The following is a 25,293-nucleotide window of genomic DNA, read 5'->3' on the forward strand; positions in this document are numbered from 1 at the left end:
GCATTATGCTAAGTGAAATAAGCCATTCAGAGAGAGACAAATATCATATGATTTCACTCATATGTGGAATCTAATGAACAAAATGAACTAAAAAGGAAAATAGAAACAGACTCATAGAGAGCAGGCTGATAGCTGTTGGGTAGGGTCAGGGCTTGGGGGCTTGGGGACTTGGGGATTTGGGGGTTTGGAGGCTGGGTGGTTGGGGTGGAAGGTTTGGGCAAAAATGAAAAAGAAGAGAAAAAACTCATGGACATGGACAATGGCGTGGTGACTGCCGAGAGGAGGGAGGATAGGGGGAGGTGGAGGAGAGTACGGGGGATTAATGGTGATGGAGGGAGACTTAACTTGGGGTGCTGAACACACACACTACAGTATACAGATGATGTGTTGTGGAATTATGCACCTGAAACCTGTATAATTTTGTTAGCTAGTGTCAGCCCAATAAATTCAATACTAAAGAAAAAAATTAAAAAATAATAAGAATTTAATTATTTTTAGCCCGAAAAGCTCAGCTAAGTACAATCAAGTTTAAAGAACTGTTCAAATAAAAAATGTTCTTATGATTATTAGTAGTGTTAATTGTAATGACTGTAATGATAGTGCTAAGTATACTATCACCAAGGCAGTTCTTCCAGAAACTCTGCAACTCATCTCCATTTCTCAATAGTATGCTTTCTGTGTATACAAAATGGAGAGACAAACTCATCAGGCTTGTGACTGGAAGTTTTAAAAATTATCCTTGAGAATGGCAAAAACAAATTACATGAAAAAAATATGTACTGTTGGTAGCATTTAAACATGTTTAGTAAAAGTTAATATAAAATGTTTTAATGTAAAAATTAGGTAAATAATTTTGTTTTTCTAAAAGAGAATAATAAGCATATGGAAAACATTATGAGGAAAGGCACATTAAGCTGAAAGTCTATTAAGTTTGAGAAAAAAGGCACATAATACTTTTTCAGGAGAAAGTTAAATATTTCCTACTCTGCTTTGTCTCTGTACTACCTATTAATGTGGGATTGTTATTTGTGGTATTGGATCTTATTTGTTTTACTCTGTTTTTATCCAATTAGGAAGACTCAAATCACTTGAGTGGAGAAAAATCACAACCGTGCAATTGTTTGCTACTAAATAGATTAAACAGTTTGTTCACTGGTATTTCACTTAGATACTTGGGAGTATATGAGGGGTGAAGCTCAATTTTTACATAAAAGACAAGTACACTGGGTCATATTCGTTTCTTCTATTACTAAAATGTTGTACATTTTCTCACCTCATTTTCTTGTTCTTTTGGTTTTGAGTGATTATAAATATCCCACACTTAAATCTATAGTCTGAACATTATTTCTCTATATTAAGTACCTCTGATAATTATGAATTCTTGACTTCCATATAACCATCTACATGCAGCCCTATGTCATATGTATATATCATTAAAAATACAATAACTTGGAAACCCAAGAAAAAGTTCTCCACAACCCTCTACTACACAATTAGTATGTGCTTTCCAGACTGAGGGGGATGTTCTATTTATAACTCTTTTTTTGTTTCCTACCATGTGGCCAAGTTTCCACTTATTACATGTCTGCTTGCCTTAATATTAACATCCAGCATGGAGCACTGTAAACTGCTTCTACACCCCTAAATTAAAGCAAATGATATCCACTCCACATCTTACACCAGTTTTACTAGAAGCCACTTCAAAGATTCCATTTTAAAAAATGAAGTATGGCCACTGCTTCCTGAAGCCAAGGTTAGCCCTGTTCATAATGAAGTGAAACTTTCTCTGATTTCCCTTCTACTTAAACACTGACAGTTTTTTCCAAGACATTTTTTTCTCCTCCAGTAAAAGTAAGCCCGGCTATTTTGTTGTTGTTGTTGCTGTTTATGGGAGGGGCTGGGAGGTGAGAAAAGTACCCTGCTGTCCTCAGTGTTGTCTGGGACCAGCACATGTGTGTGCAGTGACATTCGAGGACCGCATTCCGCTATCTTTGTCAGCATAAAGACTATTTTAGCTACACACAGTTTCAAAGAGACTGGCAGTTGTATATTTCTTTCTTATGTTGTCACTGGTTTATCAGACTATGTGAAAGTGGATGGCAGAAAAAGCAAAAAGAAAATCCTCCACAACTCTAAGTTTTAGCTTCCTCATCAGATCACTACGTCTTGACTGTTTCCTCAATCGTTCACTTACACTGGGCTATCCAGCCTAGCATCATATTGTGTATTACACAAGGCACTGTCATCCACTTCACTTTTGATGCTGTGAGCCTAACCTAAGCTCTGGAGCAACGTCACAGCACACTGGTCTCCCTCCTACCCTCCATGTATTCAGAGAGCTTGGACACATAGGAAAGGAGCAGCAAATAGTCACAGATGCTTACAGTCACACTACTAACCACCACAGGAGCGGCTGAGAAGCAGAACACCCATGCCTGCCTACACACACCCACACACCCCCCCCCCAACCCCCCGCAGCCAGGCTTAAACTAGATACTTCTGAGAAGCTTTTTCATACCTAAAGGTACTACTAACCACCAGCCTTTTCAAAGTAATTTATGTTCTGGGGTCTTTCAAATTCTGCAGGCAATGGGAATCTGAACCCTGAACCCACATGAGGGTGGAGAAAATGTTATGATGGACAAAGGGAGACTTTGTATTTCTCCTCCAACCCAAGGCCAGGCCATAAGAATGAATGTGCTTGCCTTCTCCCTTTGTGAGATGCAATTATTGCTGGCTCGCCCCTGGATGAGGGTGTGGTGCCTTGGGGAATCTCAGCCTTACACCAGTTCTCGCCCGTGTTCCCCATCTAGCTTGGGTCCCGTGTTGTTTCGTGCTCCCTTGTCCGGCTGTTCCAAGATGGGCAAAGGCTCTAGGATTTCAGTTCTCATCTCTGTATAAGTAAAGACTACGCAATTCAACTAATTCAGCAAATGTTATTAAAGCTTAGTTTCTCCTGTGAATATACTGGTCTTCTTTTAGGTCCTAGGACAAGATCCACCCCTCTCTCAAGGCCTTTTGCCCAAATGGTGTTTCATCTGCTTAAAGTATTGTTTTCACAGACTGGTGCACATGTGTGCACACACGCACACACCCCTTACTGGGGTTAGTTCCTTCTCATTCTTTAGATCTCATTTCAAACATTACCCTATCAGATGGGCCTTCCCAAACTGTTAACATCACAATGTGGTTTCAGCGATACTTGGCATTTGGGCATTTTCAAGAGGCAGTGTGTCCAGAATCAGAAGTTCGGGTTCCCAGACTTTGTGCTGTAGACCTGTTTCCTAAAGAACTAAACTATCATTCATTGTATAATAATACAGAAATAAAATAATTATTCAATGTATTGCCATATAGATGATATATCCAAACAGAGAAGAGGGAGAAGGGAGAGAGAATAGAGAGGCGGAGAGACAGAGAAAGCCAGGACGCATTGAGACACACCTCTTCAGGAACTTAGGAACTTGCTGGTTAGGAACACTTAATAAGTTACAGTTGCAGCTGAACACAAAATCCTGAAGTGATGCCTAGTTCTCTATTGTTTTAGGAACTGAAATACCTAGGGAAGGAAAATCGTAAAAATTCCCACGTCCAAAAGTCCATGGGTATGATTTTCTCTTCTAATTTAATACAATGTTCCTTGCCTGCTTCCAGAGGATAAATAAGGATTTGTGCACATATGTTACAAAGTCAAAATAAGCCCTTATGGGGCTTGATCTTCACATTGTTTTTAACTCATGCCAAGCAACTGTACACTTCAGGACTGTGACATTAAGCTTTACATACTGACTTTCAGCTTCAGCAAAATGCTTTCATAGAGTCTTATCTTTAGTCATCAAAATCTTCTGTCCTAAGGACATCAAATGAATCTATTTTTAGCTGTATTTAAGAGACTAATTTTCACACAGTACCCTTAAAATGCTATTTATCTATTCTTTTACATATATTCAAAATGACTGAGCTATCATTAGAATTAATAAACACTTTTTAATCCTCCAACTTTCTAGATCTCTTCATTTTGCCCATCTAACAGAATACACCTGATTTAAAACAGGGGTTCTTTCAAAAGTATGCTCAACAACATCCTGCATTTTGACACCACACCTCCTCATCACAGAGCACCAAATTACCAACAAGAACACCAGCGACATGGTACCAACAGTGTGCTCCTCTATCTTTGCACTTTGTACTCCTCAAAATGCTATCATATTTCAACCTGTGATATTTTATGGCTGAAAGCACATAGGAGCTGAAAACAGGCTTTTTTCAGCTTTAAGAGGATTAACATGTGAAGGAGAACAAATTCAGGAATTTTATCAAATCAAATGAGCAGTAATAAGAGACATCGTTACCCTCAAAAAACACGTGCAATTGGCAAATACCTCCCAAGTGCTTGCCAGGTAGCAGGCACTATTCAAACATGACATCCACAGAAATTTTAAAATGTTATTTCACCACAGCTCTTAACATGTTTATATTATAAATAAAGATACACATCTTGCATACATACAAATAACACAAAATACCTGAAGGGCCGTGAGGATATTGGCTAAGGCCTGTCCGTACGTGTCATGACAGTGAACGGCAAGAACACTGGGTGGTATTTCCTTCATGACACTTTCCAGCATTCTCCTCATGCTTCCTGGAGTTCCTACTCCAATTGTGTCTCCCAGGGAGATCTCGTAACAGCCCATGCTGTACAATCTCTTCGATACCTGTGGGGCAGGTACAGAACTTATAAAACGGTGGAAATGAACAGACTCACACTCTACTGTTCCTCAGCAAACATCATCCAAGGGTAAAAATCATAACTAAGATCAGGACACATCCATGGAAAACATTTTAGTTTTCTGGCCCAGTTACATGTTCATTAAGTCCTGAGTATTATACAAAGCCCTGAATGACATTACTGTAAGTACCTTTTCTTCATATTCAAGTTTGCTTTACAATCATATCATCTATTGATTTACATGTTTAATTACAAATTATAAACTACAATTTTAACTATGGCAGATTTACTTTTCTCAACTCTTTAATTAAACAGAAGCATTCCAAATTTACTTTGGAAGTAACATTTCTCGAGGTATTAGAGGTCAAAAATTATCAATACCAGCTTCAGTTCTATCATTCAGTAGCTTTTTAATTATCATAAATACTAGCTTTATAATACTTAGTAGAGTAACTAAGGATTTCTGGCTTAATTTTTCTGGCTCATATATGGACGATCTTGCATTTTTTGACTCAAGTGCAAAGTAGTGATATTTTAAAGAGATATATGGCAAGGTCCCTTCAAGCTAAACAGCTGAGGCTACTCTGAAGAGCAGTAAGAATTTGCATGAAGGCAGTGTGGTATATTGATAAAGACGTGGGTTCTGGAGTCCGACAGGCCTGGATTTAATCTCAGCTGTCACCCATGTTAGTCATGTGATACTGAGCAGAAAATGAACCTCTTTAAACTTCAGTCCCTAGTCTCTAAAAAACTGACAACAGAATACCCTTATTGAGCATATTTTCTCATCCTTATTTTTTAAAGAATTAGAATAACAGTGATGTCAATAATGACATATTTAGCAATAAAAATGAGAATATATTGTACAAACCACTTTGTACAAAATATGGCACAGGGTCACTCATTAACTCATTTATTAAGAATTTCTTCAGTGCCATTTCATGCTAGGCACTGTGCTAGGTGCCGGTAAATGATGGGCAGACAAGTATTGAGATGGTTCAGGCTGTTAGAGAGCCTGGAGTCAAATGAGGACAGACCTTAATCAATTCCATTTGGGCATATGTAATTACAGCTAAAATAAGAATTTCTAGACAAAGAAACAAAGAAACAGGATTCTAAGAGCATATGGCAAAGAAAATTGACCTAGATCTGTCAAGCAGCAAGGGCCCAAGTGACAACTTATGATAAACTAAGCATTAACGTGTTGAAGAGGATGAGAAAAAAGTGTATGAGAAGAATATTCCAGGTAGAATATCAAATGTAGAAGTGAGTGTGTTCTAGGCAGCTGAAATAAAAAATGCAAAGAGCATTCCAAATAGGAAAAAACTCAAATGTAAGGGGTAGTGAGACAAGAAGCAAAAACCAAAGGGGAATGAAGCTCAATGAACCTGAGAGTTAGGCGTGGGGAAGACCATACAGAGCCTTGCAAAAAGTTCAAAATTTTGGTTGAGGATTCTATTAGAAGAGCAATAGAAAGGCATGACAGAATTTGGGGTAGTGGGAATAAAATCAGATTTGTTTTTCAGAAAGGCAATATCAATAACAATTTCAAAAACAGAATGTAGGGGACTCAGAAGGTAGACCTAGTCTACCTTAGAAGACTATTATTGAATGGAAACTTGGATAAAAAAACATACTGCTCATCTTCTTCTACTGCCTATTAAATGCTAGAATTCTCAGTGGGCAAAGAAAGAGAATGAGGCTTCAAAGGAAAATCGTAAGTGTGGTATTGAGGGAATACAAGGAATACAAAAGTGTTGCAGAAAGGACAGAATTTGGGACAGAGTCACTACTCCCAAATTCCGCTGAGAAGTCAAGATGAGGACAAAATATAATCTTGCATTTCTTGGTGCCAAGTGCAAAGCAGTGATCTTATAAATAGGGATTTCAATGGAGTGATGATCTAGAAGTCAACTCGGGGTATGATGAAGAGTTGGGGGCACATGGAGAAATGAATGCCACTACTACAGACAGTCCTTTGAAGAAGTTTAGAAGGATGAAGATAGTCAATAATTAGATGAGGGTGCTCAGTTAAGAAAGTTTTCAATCCTGGCTGGTGTGGCTCAGTGGACTGAATGCCAGCTTATGAATGAAAAGATCACCAGTTTGATTCCCGGTCATGGCACATGCCTGGGTTGCTGGCCAGGTGCCCAGTTGTGGGTGTGAGAGGCAAGTGATCAATATGTCTCTTCTTCTCTTTCTCCCTTCCTTTCCCCTCTCTCTAATAAATAAATAAAATCTTTTAAAAACAGAAAGTTTTCAGATGAAAGAGGCTGAACATGTTCAACTATCCACATAAGGAGTCTAAGCAGCTGAATATACAGGGAATTAAGTAAAGGGAAGGACTAGGGCCTTGAAAGACTAGAGAGTGAACAAAATTTGCATTAGTCATTTCAGAAAGTAAGAGAGTAGTTGGCTACAAATACATTGGAATACCTCAGAAGGCACATTAAGGGCTGTTGGTGATGAATTCCTAATGTTTCTAATCTTCCTGTTACATAACTCTTTTCAGCAACTGCCCAGCATTGTGATGCAGGAGTCGAGAGCCTGAGGGTACATGTGGCCTATCCAGAGATGGCATGAGGCTCAGGCAGAAAAGCAAGGGGTTTGGTATATGGGCAGAGTTACATCCAGGTTTTATGGAGTCTGAATTTAGACAATTATGGAAGTGTTCTTTAAGGAAAAAATACATAACTGTGAATACAAACTAACAGAGTCCTGGAAAGACACCATGCAGCTGAAGGACTACAACACGTAAGCTTCATTATTTTACAGTATATCTGCCTCTGTGTTGCAAAGGTCTTGCTTAAATAATGGACCATGACCTGTCCCTCATTTAAAAAATCTACAGCAAATTTCAAAAGTTCAAATGAGTGCACAAAAACAGGATTGGCTTTTGTCAAACTGGAAGTGTATTCAGCCTAAATTTTGATTTCTAACAATGCCATCTTCACTGCTTCAGTACCACATTAGTAATTTATGAACATTAACACCCTAATAACAGGTGCACATCAATATACTTCCAAATGAGCTTATGAGATAGTTTAATATAATTTAAAAGAAGGGGCATTTTGTATTCATTGGTATCAGTTAATAAACAAGAGCAGTAAGTAAAAAATGAACTTCAATAATAGTCCTTAATCACTAATCTACTGCTGTAAACTTGTTCTGTAATAGCAACTTGTATCTCAGCAGTAAGAGCTAAAGAATCCCAAAGGAACAAAATGCTGAAGCAGTGTACATTCTCTGATCTGTGTGCCAAACATACGCAAGAGAAAAACACAGGGATGCTCCCTGAGCAACCAAGGCAAAGGTAAAGAGATTGTGCACAAACTGCCAGGAATGACAGCAAGGTCACTCACGTAAAAACAAAGCAGGCATTGTGATTCCCTTCAGCTTTGGGCACCCAAGATAAAATTCGAATGTTATTTAATTTTGAAAAGCTACAGGCAATAAATAGGTCTTCAGTGTTAAAGTGAAACTATTAGTTAAGCAATCGCAGGTCTCCCAGTTCACAGTTTCCTTTGGTCTTTGTTATGCAGATTCACTAAACAGTAAGGAAATCAGACCAATACTATACATCATTTTACCGGGAACCAGAAGGCATATCTTACCTCAGTCACTTTTTGCGGTGTGATGCTTCCTTCATATGGACAGCCCAGGACACAAGACACATACCTGCATTTAAAACACAGAACCATACAAATGTAAGTATGGTGGATAAGTCACTTCCTAGTTTCCATTTTATAAAAATGAGCAAATAGCCAAAAATGCATCAGAAGTATTTTACACTATTCCTTCATTAGTATTTTATGCTCAGGCCAAACAAAAACAATTTCTGAACATTTTCAATTTAATTCACATGGTTATGTTTTTAATAACTACAATTTGATATGTGTTATTTGATGGCAGATGGAATAAGATAACAGGGGTTTATCTTGTGGGGTTGTTTATACCATAGCAACATGTGAACATTCAAAGCAGAAAATACCAGTGAAATAAATAGTTTGCTTTAAATAAGTGCATACATTAAACTATCCAGGTTTTTGGAACCATATAGAAAAAGCATGTAGATGACTAACTGGATTTCTCTCTCCATTCCCATCTGGATGTCTTGGCCTCATTTAGATAGTCATTAATCACCCCAAAACTCCTACAGCTGGCCACAACCTCAAAGTTCATCTTGTTTCTCTCTCGTGGGTATACCTAAATCATCCCAAACAGAAGAGTGTCTAGTCTGCTTTGAAAAGGCTCCAAATAAAGATATTCTATAAGCTTCTTCAACAATTTAATATAAAAAGTCAAGCCTCTCCTGCAAGGACAATGATACATTTCCATCTTAAAGTATTAAGCTTTAGAAAAAGTCTGTTTTAGCTATTTTCAGCTCAACACCAATCCCATTTTATTAAACTTTCCTCAGAGGCTTTACAACACTTGTATTAAAATAATGCATCATGCATCTGATTGTCAGGAATGAAGCAATACACATGAGGGAGAGAGGGGTGGTGGGAAAAGAGTCTGGGGATCTGGTTCTTCGGGCCCGAATATGAAAGGCTTTAGATAGCAAGGCCTGTGAACGCCATGCCAAGGAGTTTGAACTTGGAGGTCAGTCAAAATGACTGTGAGGCACTCACAATTACTAGGTAAGGTACTGACAAGATCAGATTTGTTTTCCAGAAATATAAGTCCTTGGGACCTCTGAAAGTGGTTGTCAGAGGAAAGGTAGAGGCAAAAACAGGAGAGAAGACAATACTGTATTTCCTGGATTCTAAAAGACTGTTGAATTTCACAACGGGTTTTGGAGTAAGAAAAAATATATTAAGTGATTCAATACATATCCATTGATTCTAAAGATGTAACCTAATTTCAAAGGTATTAATATATGAATAAAGTTGTTTTCACATTAAATAAACAGGTCCCTAAGCCAGGCAAGCAGTTATGATGACAGGGAAGGAGACAGAGGCAAATTCAAATAAAATTCGAAAGTGATGCTAGACAGGAAACCTATCTCTCTGCTTTTCCAATTACTATCAACTAAGTTTATTCTTTAAACAAGCTATACATTTCATCAAAATATGGGAAAAGTATTCTTGTGCCACCATAACATTGGAAAAGGTGGCTAAGGATGAAAAGGAATAAATATTTTCAATTCAGATATAATGATTATAGTGTGTTTGGAAATATAAGTACATTGATTCTGAATCCAAAATATCTAGATGTGATTAAATAGAACATCCAAGCCATCCATTTATTTGTTGTTCCTTTACATGTGAAAAACAAAAAATAACAAATGCAAAATAATATGAAACAAACCTTTTCTGCATTTTTATTACCTGACCACAGCCACCACTTTATGCCATAATCCTAAATCTGTCTGAGTCCATTTTCTTGGTGTTTTTTTTTTTTTTTGGTTACATTATTTATATTGTTGACACTACTACAGATATCTCCATTTTCCCTTCCTTGGTCCACCTCAACCCAGTCCCTGTCACCTCTTCCCTCTGGCCATCACCACACTCTTATCTGTGTCTGTGTCTGTGGGTCATGCATATATGGTCTTTGGCTAATCCCTTCACTTTCTTTCATCCAGTCCCTCCCACTCACCTCTCCTCTGACAGCTGTCAGTCTGTTCCTTGTTTCTGTGCCGCTGATTCTATTTTGCTTGTTAGTTTATTTTGTTCCTTAGATTCCAGTTAAAAGTGACATGATATGGTATTTGTCTTTCATTGCTTGGCTTATTTCACTTAGCATAATAGTCTCCATTTCCACCAATGCTGTTGCAAAAGGTAAGAACCCCTTCTTTTTTATTGCTGCATAGCATTCCATCGTGTAAATGTACCAGCTTTTTTTATCCACTCTTCTACTGATGGGTACTTGGGCTGTTTCTAAACCTTGACTATTATAAATAATGCTGCTATGAACATAGGGGTACATACATTCTTTTGAATTGGTGTTTTGGGTTTCTTAGGATATACTCCAATAAGTGGAATCACTGGGTCAAAAAATAGTGCCACTTTCAATTTTTTGAGAAAACTCCATACTATTTTCCACAGTGGCTATAACAGTCTATATTCCCACCAAAAGTGCCCTAGAGTTCCATTTTCTCTCATTCACTCAAGTTTTCCTGCTAGTCCTTTCCAGGATTATACTTTGTCTGGTCTTCACACTCCAATGCATTTCATCTTACTATGTTCTCCATCCTTGTAGGTTCACTTCTTAAACCTATTCACACATGGGGCTACTTTCTCCAAAGTGAATGTGATGGTTCTCAACTGTGTCATTACTATTCTTTAATACTCTAAAAACAGAGGTCAGCAAACTAAGGCACACAGGCCAAATCCTTCTCATCGCTCTGGGAAATAAATTTTTATTGGAAGAAAGCTATGCTCATCGGTTTAGCTATTATCAATGTCTACTTTTGTACTATAACATCAGAGTTGAGTAGTTGAAACAGAGGCCATCTGAACCACAAAACCTAAAATACTACTCTCTAGCCTTTACAGAAAAATCTTGCCAACCACTTGTAAAAAGTAAGGCATTTTCACGAGTCTGCAAAGACCTCCATCATGATGAAAATATGCTACATTGTCTGGTTTGAATAGCGGCTAACATTAGTTCCTCGACTTCTGCTTTTCTCTGATAATCTATTACAGCGGTTCTCAAACTTAGCTGTGCAGAATCACCTAGGGAGCTTCAAAAACAAAACAAAACCCTGATGGTTAGGATATACTCTAAACCAGTTGAATCAGAAACTTTGAAAAAGGAATCCAACCATTAATATTCTAAAATAATTTTTAATGTTCCATTATTCTGTCAAATTGCAAACCACTCAGCAATGAGCAATCACCTGTAGTGCCTGATTCTCTTGCGTGGAGGGAGGGAACAAATAGGAAAAAGGACTCATGGACATGGGCGACAGTGTAGGGATTGCTGTAGGAGGGGAAGAAGGGGACTAAGTGGTAATGGAAAAAATACAATAAAAATTAAATGAAAAACAAAAAACTAGAAGTAATATTAAATAGACTTGACAGTATCTAATCTCAGGAATATCCTCACTACTAGGTCACAGCATTTTTATCAATCTTTGATCGACTGGACTGGTGGTTAAGTTTATACTTTTTACTGTGAGTGTGTTTTTATAGTGGCCTTAGCTCCTACAAAAGTTCCACAGGAATACAAATAATTTGTATTATTCAAATGTCCCTGTGAAGGAAACCTGACTTCCTCACCCTTGCCCCTGAGGACTTTACCAGTCCCACGACACACTTCTACCTTAATTTCTCAGTTAGGTTTCTATTCACATGTTATAAATCCACAATCCATAACTATACAAGGCATAGTTTCCAGTGACTGCACTGGCCAGGAGGTGTTTTCAAGCTCCAAGAATACTCAGTTACAAACTTATGTTTTAGATAGACAGAGCATCTATCTTTTCCCATGTAGGCATTAAAATTCTATTGCAAGTCACTAGGGATAGATACCCTATGTGCTAGTGGCATCAACCTGCATGCTTATCACATTTTCTTTGATAAAGTCTGGGGAATTTCTTGTCTTTTCTGAGCTTGGCTATATGTTTTAAAAGTTGCTATATTTAGGTATTTGTAACAGGAATAGGAAAAAAGGTCACTGCATAAATTCAGTCCCCCATAGTCTCTCTCTCTCACCTCTATGCAGATAACTCTGGGAACACCACCAAATCTCCTTGGGAATATTACAGATTGGTTGTTTGACACATTCAGATGTGTCATATTAAGCTCAATATGTCCAAAATGATGATCTGTTTCCCCTGCATTTGTCATTTTAAAAAATGAGAGTCATTTCCTGAGTCCATCCTGCTGAATCACTTGATAGTCACCCTTTGAGAACATATTGAAAGGTTGGTTAATTCTTACCCTCCAACCTCTGTAGCCTGTGGCCTCTGCTGATGACAGACCAAGTACACAGCATAATCCCTGAGGACCCTCTGCAAGACAGCCACAGACACCTACCTGCTTTCCTTGCCTCTAGTCTCATGCCACTCATTTTTACTCCAATATCTATTGCCAAAATAATATTCTTAGAGAATTGATCTCACTACATAGTTTTCTTTTTTTTATCCTCACAGGAAGATGGGTTTTGTTTTGTTTTTTTATAGAGAAGAAGGAGAGCAAAACATTGATGTGAGAGAAACATCGACTGACTTCCTCCTGCACATGTCCTGACCAGGATAAAACCCACAACCCACGTATGTACCCTGACCTGAAGTTGAACCCACAACTTTTTGGTGTATGGGATGGTGCTCCCACCAACCAAGCCACCCAGCCAGGATGATATTTTTCCACTTTGAAAATTTTTTGATGGCTTGCCATTTTCTACCAAATAAATTGGGTATTCCAGTTCAGCAATTTGTGAAATCTCAATCTAACTTTCTACCTCTCTTCCATTATATAGCCTCCAAAAGTAAAAGTAAATTTCTTCCTGTTACCCAAACATTTCTTGAGATTTCTCTTCACTGTGTCTTTGCTCTTTGTAGATTTTCTGCTGTGACTGAAAAGGCCATTATTTCTGAGTATATTCCATATATTTACCTAGCTTTAATTACTTTATTTTATTAACTCCTCTATGAACTTTCTCCAAAAAATAAAATATTATTTTAACTTTAATAAAGGACTTATCTGTATCTCCCTTAATGTACTTACTTGCTTTTTTAACAATATAATAATTATTACCAGTCTTCTGGTAACTCTTTGAAATTAGACTAATTTCTCATTGTCATATTCCACATGGCATCAAAAGACAATATATTATATGAAATAATTCGTGAGTAAAGAATTATTAATACACCGATGTTAGTTAAAATGTCTTTTCACCTTCTGAATAATTTTTCATAAAACTCATCTATACAAAAATGTATAGCTAGATCCAGGCTACTAATGTTCTAAATCCTGTAGCTAGAGACGATAGCATATATTTGGAAGTTCAGACTTGGTTTAAATCATTGTTTAGGATAACAGAGTAATAAAGAAATCACCAATCATATTGAAGCTTATTGCATTAAAATTAACAAAAAGCAGTGTTACAATCTCTGTGGATTAAAATATGAGTTATTTCTGCTTATTGAAGCCATTTATCAGTATAGACAGTCCCTGAATTATAATGGTTTGACTTTAGGATGGTGAGAAAACCATGTGCACTCAGTAGAAGCCATGCTTCAAACATGGATTTTTACCTTTTCCCAGGTTAGCCACGTGTGGTGCAGTGTTCTCATGTGATGCTGGGCAGAGCCAGTGAGGTCCCATTCCTAGTCAGTGCTGTGAAGACTAGGATAAACACGTGGTGCTCTACTGTATATTCCTTGTGTCAGAAGATTTTGCCAGACAGTAAACTAATGTAGCTATCCTGAGCATGTTTAAGGTAGGCTAGACTATGATATTCAGTAGGTTAGATGTATTCAGTGCATTTTCACCTTACAATATTTTCAACTTATGAAGTTTATTGGGACAACCCCATTCTAAGTCAAGGAGCATCCATATTGTGAAAGATCATGGTAAATGGCAAAACAGAGGCATCCAAGTCTGTGACAACTTTACCTAGTAGAACTGAATCAATGAAAAAGCGCCTACACTTAGGCCTTACCCAAGCCTACCTTCCCACAGTTATGTTCCTCCAATCACCTTGGCAAAAAGAAAGGGAAAGGATCAGTAAAAGCCTTGAATAAATGCCACAAACACTTAGAGTGAAGAGAGTGAACCATTGCTAACCTCAGGAGAAAAAAAAAAGCAAGGCCCAGAGTGATATGTCTAAAGGTAATCAAGACATTTAAATGCAGGGGCTGCTCTGATGCACCAGTGCAGGATATGCCAACCTGTTCCATTAGCATTTCTTTTCTAATAAACCCACCAAAAATAATTTTCTGAGCAACTATTATTCTCTTATCACTGTGGATGATGTAAAAAAATACTGACCCTTGGTCTCAAGGAGTAATTCTGCTAAGATTCTTCCTTTGCTCTAAAATGCTAACTATGTGAAATGTCAAAACATTCTTTCCTCAAAGGCTCTATATGATGGCTATTTAGACCTGACTGCACAAACACAGCTTTATATGTGTTAACAATTTCTGGGTATTTCTTATGCGGCATGCAGCAGCAATGCAATAATATCTAGGGCTAAAAAAAGTATAAATCATCATACAGACCACATGTATAAAAGAAAATAGCTTTAACAGATGTCTGATTTTTAGAGTTTTATGTGCCATATTTTGACTTATGATTTGAATTACTCTTCTAGGCCAACACAAAGGTCTTAGTTTTAACAGGAGAAGTAGTAAAGGAACTTGATCAATAAGCTGTCCATTTATAAGAAGATGGTGCCGTATGTGCAAGTGAATTCCATTGGGGTAGATCATCCAGTGGAAGGTATTTGATGTACCAGTCACGAGAAACACAGTCTGTCAGTCACTGTGTATTTAAAAAACTGAGCCCAAAATAAGAAGCTCATTATCAGACTCAACAAGGCTGCTCTTACCCTTGGGATCAGGCTCAGAATCCAAAATAACACTTTGCATTAGACATGGAAAGACAGGAAATACAACACATACATCATGGCCTAAATAGTGTGCCTAACAAACAAGTAGGTCACAAGTTCTTGAATAAATGTGTTGAGTTATAAATTATCTCTCAAAGGGAAAACCAGTTAAAGGGATTAAAGGCTTAAATGTAAGACCTAAAATCATAAATTATATAAAAGAAAACATAGGCACTAAGCTCCTGGACTTTGGTCTTAGCAATGTTTTTGTGGATCTGATTCCAACAGCAAGGGAAACATACACAAAAATAAGTAATTGGGACCACATCAAACTAAAAAGCTTCTGCACAGCAAAGGAAACCATCAACAAAATAAAAAAGGCAATGAATTGAATGGGAGAAGATATTTGAAATGACAGTTCCATTAAGAGGTTAATATCCAAAATATATAAAGAATTCATATAACTCAACAACCACAGCAAAAAAAAAAAACCATGCAAAAAAACCTGATTAAAAGGTGGGCAGAGGATCTGAACAGTTTTCCAAGGAAGACACACAGTTGGGCAACAGGCACATAAAAAGTTCTTCAACACTTCTAAGTATTAGGGTAACACAAATCAAAGCCATAAAGAAATATCCCCTCATACTTTTTAGACTGGTTATTATCGGAAGAAATAATAAGTGTTGGCGAGGATATGAAGGAAAGGAAACCCTCATGCACTGTTGGTGGGAATGTAAGTTGGTGCAGACACTATGGAAAATAGTATGTAGGTTTCTCAAAAAATTAAAAATAGAACTACCATATGATCCAGCTATTCCACTTCTAAGTATGTATCTGAAGAATCTGAAAACACTAATTTGAAAAGATATATATACCCTGTGTTCACTGTAGCGTTATTTACAATAGCTAAGGTATGCAAGCAACCAGTGAGTGTATAAAGAATATGTGGTACATGTACAGGGGTGGGCAAAAATAGGTTTATAGTTGTGAGTATGCAAAACACAGTTTATTCTTGTGTTATTATTTATTAATTACTGTATTATGTATTTGTATTACAACTGTAAATCTACTTTTACCCACCTCTGTGTGTATGTATGCCATAGTATACACACACACAATGGGATACTACTTGGCTATAAATAAGATGAAACATTGCCATTTGCAACAACATGGATGGACCTTAAAGGTATTACCTACTAAGTGAAGTAAGTTGGAATTAAAAGAACAAAAATAATATGACTTCACTCATGTGTGGAATTAAAAAAAAAAGGAAAAGAAACCAGTGAACTAAGGAAACAAAACAAAACAAACTCATAGATAGGGACAATGGATTAGTGGTTACCAGAAAGAAAGGGGCCTGGGGGAGGACAAAATGGATAAAGGAAGTCAAATAGATGAGGAAGAATGAAAAGGAGACTTTTAGTGGTATGTTACAGTGTATACAGATATTGAATTATAGTGTTGTACACCTGAAACTTATATAATGTTAATAGACCAAAGTTACCTCATTTAAAAGGTTATAACTAAAGTAAAATATTATCACATCCTACAATCTTGTTTTTTAATATCTAAAAGTGTGATTGTCATTATTAGTTTAATTACTAGTTTGCTTTTTATTTCCTGTTCTTATTATTTTGTACCTTTATTTTTTTCTGGAAATTTGAGGGAAAAAACTCTGCAGTTAAAATTCACAAATATTTTTACATTTTTAAATTGTTTTAAAATAATGGGTGAATAATTTTGTTTGGCTCCTGAAAAATATTTAAAATACGGTTTGTTTGTGTATTGTTTAACTTTCAGTAGGCTCAGATTTTCAGGAGGTTGATCATGGGTCAAGTCATTCTAGGGCATTGCACAAGAGAGGCCTAAAACATAATTTAAAATGTTTTCTTTGATATGTGCAGCTGCTATCTTTTGAATTTTAATATACATTTATACGCATTTTAAGGGCAAAATTAATAAAGGCACCTCAGTGATAATTTCCTTTTTAAATCAATATTCTGGTAAACAGTGGGAGCATGTGATTCTTGTCACAAATACTTAGACTAGTGATTTGTAACTTTTTTCATCTCATGGCACACAAATTAATTGCTAACATTCTGTGGCATATCAAAAGTATTTTTTGCTGATCTAACAAAATAGGTATAATTTTGATTCATTTACACTGGACAGCTATTGTTTTGTTGGCTGTTGTCATTTTTTTTTATTTGGCAATCTAAGGAAAAAGGCACCAGTACCTCTGACTAAATAGTCAAGTCTTGCATGTTTTAAAATTTTTTATGGCACCCAGGTTGAAAACCACTTACTTTGAGCACATGATTCATTAAAGAGAAGTTTGTACTTACTTAACAAAAAGGAATAAAACCTGAATTTCTTATATGATATAACAGAGCACTACTATTTTGATATTTTGAGGCATTTCAATTTTAAAAGGATCACAAGCTAAGAGATGATTCTTTAATCAAATGCCATTGATAAAACAGAGCAAGTGACAACATTTATCAGAGGCTGTTTTCTTTGTCTTTTTAACTTTTAAAAAATTTAGACATAATAGAGAATAACCTAGACTTTTTTAAACATACCATGTGAATTACACATTAAAGACTGAAGTCAAAGATGTAAACATTCCATTGCTCGTTCACATATAATGTATATGCAGCAGCAGTTAGCTGACTCTGCACTTTATGTCAATGGTTTGGCATGGTACCTTTTCCCAATGTGCCCCAGATGTTGTATAAAGTTCTGAGCATGTATTAAAATGTGTATGCATTGATGTGTACGTGTGTGTTTCAGGAGGGAGGAAATCAAATATTGGCCTTCATAACTTTAATAAAAGCTGTTATTTTGACCAAATGAAAGTTTACTGTTTTAATAAAAATTTAAATGGTGAGCATTATAAAATGTGTAGTGCCTTATGGCCTTTAAACCTAACAGCTGATGACATAAATTTTCTGGATGATGATCAAGTCCATGTTGATGCAGCTGTTGCCATAGAAAGACATGCTGAAGCATCTACTTTGGTTTCAAGTAGTTGAGTATGGCTCCTTTATTTAAATAAGTACCAATGGCCTATGACTTTTAATAATGGGTACCTAAAACCTGGACCACCAGTTAAAATAAAATCTAATTTAAACTCTTTAAAAGTTTGGGGGAGGAAGAAGATAATTTTCAACTGCACAAATAAATAGTGAACTTATATACTGAAAGGTATATTTCTAACAGTGAATAGTGTTTCAGAACATGTGTTCCAAAGAATCCAAATACACGCTGAGACGTACACATCTGTCTGCGGTAGAGCACTGCACTATGTCTCTAACGTGTTTGCACGTTAGTAATTTCATTTGACCGTGTATTACTTCTTTTCCATTTTGCACTTCTGTGCCCTTCCTGTAAAAGCCTGGAAGACTTTTTAAGATGTAACATGGTTAGAAGTTTCTTTACTGATGGGACAATATTATTGTCCAACAATCAGTACTAAAAAGGATTTTGGGTTTCTATTAGTTTTATTTTACTACCTACTCTGTTTTATAAGTGGGAAACTAAGATGATAAAATCTGATAGCATACAATTTATGTTTACATCCATCTTTCAACATTAAAAAACTTCCTGTTTGACATATAAGCTGCACATGCACTTTATTTCTTACATTTATGTGGTTTTTCAATTTTCCAATGAGAATTACTTTACTCTAAAACCTACACTCCACCTTTAAACATACATGGAAACAGAATAGCTTCTTTTTTTTTCCCATTCATTTAAAGGAAAGAGAGATCAAATAACTTATATTTGTTTGAATTTAGAAATATATAGTACATCACTTCTTTTTTATTGTGGCTTTAGAACTTTGCCTTAATAACAGGCATCCTTTGTATTTCTTCTATGGAAATACATTCTTATTTATTTTTTTTCTTCTATGTGCTTTGCATGTTATGTATATATTTATTTACAAAAATAATGCTGTATCTTTAAAAAACTCATATTGGAAACAGTATATAAAGAGAAAAATGTTAAACCAAAATGAGCAAATCAACATGATAGTTCACTATGGTGCAATCTAATTCCACTTGCCCTTTCAGTGACCTTGGTTGAATTCTAATCCTTTTCTAATATTGTCCCTCCAAATTGGATCCACTGGTCTTTTTTCCTAATTGCTAAATATTTCCGGCCACTGTGAACTTGGGTCACCTCATCCAAAGGAAGTACAATCTGCATCTAAATTCAATTCCAGAACTTAGGCTTCTCTTACAAATGTTATGCGTTTTAACTTATTAAGATGATGTGGTTTGTTTGTAATATCTCCATAATAATAAACTCAATAAAAAATTAGCTAATGTCTTAGAAACAACTTCTTAAGTAACAAAGAGCTTATTGTACACTTCATAGAACACAGGCCTGGTACAGATCCTGTTTTCAATAGATGCTGCAACTACTGATCCTGGGCGCACACAAAAAACAGCAGATTCTCTCTCTTCTTCCCTATACACCTTTGCTTTGTGGTCCGCCAGGGAAAGCAGGACAGTTGGATGCTTGGGGGAGGATAAATGGGTGAAATTCTGGGCCCAGCTTCACCATTCATCTCAAAGATTCAATTTTGTTTTACATAGTCTATTGTAAATACTTCTACATAACTATTAGTCTAATAGTCTATTGTAAATAATATTGTAATAGTTCTACATAAACTATTCTTTATGAAAGAAAAAATTGAGGTTCTTAAATTTTTCTAAGTATTTGGAGACCACATTAAATGATTCATTTCCAAATGCTACTATGAGTTTACACCAACTTATTAATTCACACTGGCCTGAAAACAAAAGATGGCTGCATTTGGGTAATTCAGTGTTAATAAATGAGTAACAGTATCAGCTTTGCATGCTTCGTCCTCTGATCTCAGCTGCATTATACAGTCCACAACTAGATACACTCTAGTAATTATTAACTGATATTAATGAGATTTACCACTATATAGTGATGGCCCTGACCATATAAGGTACAAATAAGATACCCTAGGTATACCATTATGAATGGTAAAATAAGTCCTAGATAGATCATAAATGGTCTTTAATAATCGACATTAACTAAATAGAATTTGTGGGATTTTGTAAGTACCCTCGTGCTGGAATATTCATGTGCCTTGCAGACTTAACGACCTCTTCAAACTTCTCCATACTTTCTTCAATAGAACAGTTAATATTCTTCTTGCTAAATGATTCAGATGCAGCACCAAAAACTGATATCTCAGTGGCTCCAGCAGCAACCTGAAAAAATATAATTTAAAGGCAAAAGCTAGTAATTTTAAAAAATGTAAATAATAGTTGAAGAAACATTAACCACTCTATAAAGGCATGCTTGTATTCTTTAACATCTGCCTTAGAACTTAAAACTGCATTCCTTTCATATTGCCACATATACTCTTTTGAAATGTAAAAATATTTTATAACAGAAAAATTTTACAAACTGCAACACTCATAAATATGAGGCACAGAAAACACAGTAATGATGTTCCAGTGTAATATTGTCTTTTCTAAATTACGTTATCCTCAGAAATATTTAACCCTAATTATGGAAAATACTAGCACTCCAATAAAACCTCTTAATATCTATGGAAAACATTATTTTTAGACCAATTATGAAAATTGTAAACAGTAAAGTACAGTAAAATCTGTGGATTTCTCCTCTTTCTATACTCCAACCAGAAAAAAAACAAAACAATGTTTTTCCAGTTCACCATTTAAGTAATGCCCACACTTTTCTTCCCATCTCTAACCAAACTTCCACTGGTTCGTGCCTTGACTGCTAGAACCATACTGTGCGTCTAATGACTAATCCTCTTGCCAGTCTTTAGATCCAAATGGCTAACCTACTCCATTTTCCTTCTGCCTCTTTTGCCACCTCCACTCCTTTCCCTGGACTTCTCCAGTGACTTGTTTTCAAACTTCAAGCCTCCTTGCTTTCCAGATGAAATTTACAACGTTTTATGAATGTATCTCTAGCATTGTGCCTAAATTTCCCTATCTTTTTGATACCTTATCAATACAAGAAAAAAAGATTCTGTCATCTTTCCAGCAATATATATATATATATATTTATATTGCTGGAAAGATGACAGAATCTTTTTTGTATATATTTTTTGTATATTTTTATGTATATATATACATATATATATATATATATATTTATATACTTCCACTCTTTCATCCAAATAAATTTTTAACCTCTAAAATTAAAATTCTATTTGTTGAACCCCTACTTGTGCCAGTATTGCTGTTAGTACATTGCATGCCTTATTGGTAATCAACAATCCTGTATACTAAGTATTATTATCACATTTTACAGATGAGAAAACTGAGGACAAAGACTAAATCATTAGCACAAATTCACAAAGCTAGTATACATCCTGGAGTTGTGCTTTGTGAAAGGCGTGCCTGACTCCCAAGCTAAAATTTGTGTCACTCCATCACTTGCCTTTCTAAGCTATCATGGAGGTGTCCTTTTAGTATCTTTTTAAGGTAGATACATTACCTTCTTTGTTTAGGACTGAATGACTGTAATATTTACAATTTCTTAAAATGCTTCTTTTTTCTTCACACTATGACAAACAATTATCAAATCAAACATAAGAAAAGTGTTTTTAACAGGATACACTAAGACTCACAACCTCAACTTTATGCAATACTGCCCAAGATACAAAAGTGAAAAGTATCCATTAATGACAGAAACAGCTGCTACAAAACTATTATGATAAAGCCATGTAAGCTAACACCTCAAGCCTTTACTTTAAATTGCACTGATCCTTCTTGCATGCGTAATTTTTAAGTATTTTTGCATATACATTGCTAAGTCACAGAGGACTGGGAGAAAGAAGCAAGCCAGAAGGGGAATAGGAAAAGGGGTTAGAGGCATTTCCAATGACAGAGGTTAGTTTCACATAGAGAGGGAACAACAGCAACATAAAGCTGATTATTTTTGTTGCCAAGAAAATGACCATACATTACAATATTAACAACCATCATATTGTATTGATAAATGGTTAGGTTATATTCTATAGTCTTTATTTAAGAGGAATGAACAAAAATACTTTAAAAAATTTTAATCAAAAGGGTAATTGTATTTGCGTGCTTTGATTCTTAAATGGTCAAATCGGAAGAAAAATTTATGTAGAGCATTTTAATCCTTAACTATGTCATGAGGTTACTAATCTCCAGGTACTCATGTGAATACATTAGCACAGAATCTATACAGGATAACAAGTGAGTTACATCTGACACCATTTTAACTTTGTAAAAAGTTTTAAAATAGCAGCATACTTATTTTAGAAAAATTGGTAGCATACTCACAGCACGGTGAAAACCCTGAAGATTAGGAGTAAGGACAGGATATCTAACTCCTGGATATTGATGAATGCCTTTCATGACTTCGGTGTGATCAGCCATCTTAAATACACAAAAGTTATATGTAAATATGGCACTTTGAATATTCTATCACACATGCTTTTAGTTTTCCAGGAAGATTATAATTACAATTAATTAACATAAAGATAATGTTTGAAATAACAAAACTATGCCAATATAGCTAAAAATAAGTAGTTTTCAGTGCCATAAATATACCTAGATCTGGGTTTAATTAACTCACATAAAGGATCTGGTTAAATAATTAATTACAAATAATCAGGAATTCTGAATTCCCCATTTTTACTTGACTAATCTTTATTCTCTTCCTTTCATTTCTTGGGCCAAGCATGAAACACCCCTGAGACTCTGAGGAGAGTTTGAAAAGCAGTATGCTATGAATTTACCTGCTACATGAGAACTTTATGTCCAAATAGTTTTTATTGTATGAAATTCTACAATGATTAGTAAAAAGTAAATTACACACCTTTGTTAGAATTTAACAAACCTGAGACCCTAGTACATTGCATAGCCATTTTGGTTAGTAGTAGTTGACATGCTTTATGTGGTGCTATCATTGAATCACCATTTGTTGTCATAATGTAAACAAAAAATACAGTGGAGTACACCACAGGAAAATTTAATCCTGCCAAGACTTTACTTTTCTGTATTTTCTATGAATCTATAAAAACAATTTACATTGAATTAAAATGTCAAATTTACTAGTTTGCCCCAAAGTCTAATTTAGCCTCTTAGAGCAATAATTGATGGTCAAATCCCATAATCATCACACAGAGAAATTACCATTGACGTAGCTATGAGCTTTGCACATTTAAGAATAAATTGTGGCATGAACAATAAATATGAAGAATAATATATAAACAATGAAAATTATACAAAATGAGCATGGAAAAGCTATAAAAACATATATCAAAACAAAATTTATATCTTCAATATGTAAGAATAGAAGAGGAGACTTGTGCTTTCTCTATATATCTTGGTTTATTATAATAAGCATGTATTACTTTTAATTTGTAAGTGAAATAAATGTAAATTAATCAAAGTATAAATGCTTAATATGACCATACTTGAAAAATGTGAAATATTGTAGTATGTACTCCTGTTGGTCAATTGATCTTATTGACTCTCAGTTAAATGTCAGTAGAATTAAATACTTTCAGTAAATACAATTTTAATTAATTAAATAAATCTTTAAATATATTTGAAATTTAAAGTCAATTATTTAGAGGCAAAACTAGTACATCTCATTGACTACCATCTGTCTTATTGACATTTAAGCTTTCATATTTCATTCTATCCATACACATTTACTTCTATCTAGAATGTGATTCTTGCTGACCTACTTTGTGGGGATCACATCCCCCATGCCACAGCTGTGTCTTTTATAGACTATCCACTACAGTCACCTACATTGCAGAAAAGCTAAGTTTCTCATTTCATTCTAAGTCATTTTGACTTTTTAATCCTGATGTTTACTGAGTACCTATGTCCAAAGTCTTATACTAGGCCTTGAGGGAAATACAAATACAGAAAAGGAAGGTCCATGACTGAATAATTTACAATACAGTTGGGGAGATAAAACAGATGCACATGGAAAGCTAATAGGCCAAAGGATATACTGGTTACAAATGAGAGCGCAGGCTTAAGATGTTAATATCAAGAAAGGCTGGTAGGCCTGTGTTCCTAACTATGGAATATTAAAGTCTCCCAAAATATAACCACAGAACAAATAGTGTAATTTAGGAAGAGTAACCTGGGAGAGGGGCAATGGGCAGTCTACAGAGAAGAGAGGGGATTCTGATGCAATTGGGAGAACTCACATGGTGACAGGTTCTGTTGTAGGGAACGGCACAGGGAGCAGAACTCCCAAAGAAAAGCGGTAGGGCACAGTGGCTACTAGTATAAGGGACATGACTTTACTCAAAAAAAATGTGATCCTCAGTATTTTATAACCTTCTTTTTAAACTATATCACATTTTGTGCATATTTCAACACAATTCTTGATTGCATTTTCATTTATTTAGCCTTTGTGCTAGAATGTAAACCTGTCTTTCTATCTCCATCTCTATCTCTCTGTCTCTATCTGAGACACAAACATGCAAACATGCACACACAAATTTTAATAAAAATGTAGAGCACATATTCCTAATTTTAAGCAGAAGGAAAAGCCAAGTTACCACTTGTTTTAGGATATTGCAATGAAATCTAGAACAACACTCTCTTACCAAAGAATGCCATTTATAATATTAATACTTATGTATAAATATGGCATGTTTAAATATTTATTGGAGATATTTATATTAACATGATAATAGACAGGAATAAAGACTACTTCTCTAACCTAAACACTGATTTGGGTGAAGCATGGCAGTACATCGTAAAACAGCACCAGGACACAAAACAAAATCTTTAAGAAATATAGGGTATATTATCCTCTAAGTAATTGTTTCATTTTACATGTAATTATAACAAAACATTGAATCATAATGAATAAATTAATATGGTGAAACAATGATTTAATAGATGTTTCATTAGATCTAGTTTCTAAAACTAGAAAATAGAGATGACAGAAACTAAATTTCTAGGTCATGAAAACTAAACTTTGATAATCATAAAAGATACCTTAATGAACCATGATGAATATATTAATTAGAA

At 35.4% G+C, this 25,293-nt stretch overlaps 1 protein-coding gene across 10 annotated transcripts in view; it reads right to left on the reverse strand.

Moving 5' to 3' along the window:
• HMGCLL1 (3-hydroxymethyl-3-methylglutaryl-CoA lyase like 1) overlaps positions 1-25,293 on the reverse strand; it is a 169,576-nt gene that overhangs the window by 79,987 nt on the left and 64,296 nt on the right. For all 10 annotated transcript variants that reach the window (XM_045843359.1, XM_045843356.1, XM_045843357.1 and 7 more), the window contains 4 exons: positions 22,567-22,662; positions 20,339-20,487; positions 8,344-8,407; positions 4,527-4,715 (listed from right to left, as the gene is read on the reverse strand). In XM_045843359.1, the coding sequence (XP_045699315.1) occupies positions 4,527-4,715; positions 8,344-8,407; positions 20,339-20,487; positions 22,567-22,662 (498 nt within the window). The remainder of the gene's footprint in view (positions 1-4,526; positions 4,716-8,343; positions 8,408-20,338; positions 20,488-22,566; positions 22,663-25,293) is intronic.

Source organism: Phyllostomus hastatus, unplaced genomic scaffold, assembly GCF_019186645.2.
Source record: "Phyllostomus hastatus isolate PE091 unplaced genomic scaffold, TTU_PhHast_1.1 phas_contig_40, whole genome shotgun sequence".
Taxonomy (NCBI): Eukaryota; Metazoa; Chordata; class Mammalia; order Chiroptera; family Phyllostomidae; genus Phyllostomus; species Phyllostomus hastatus.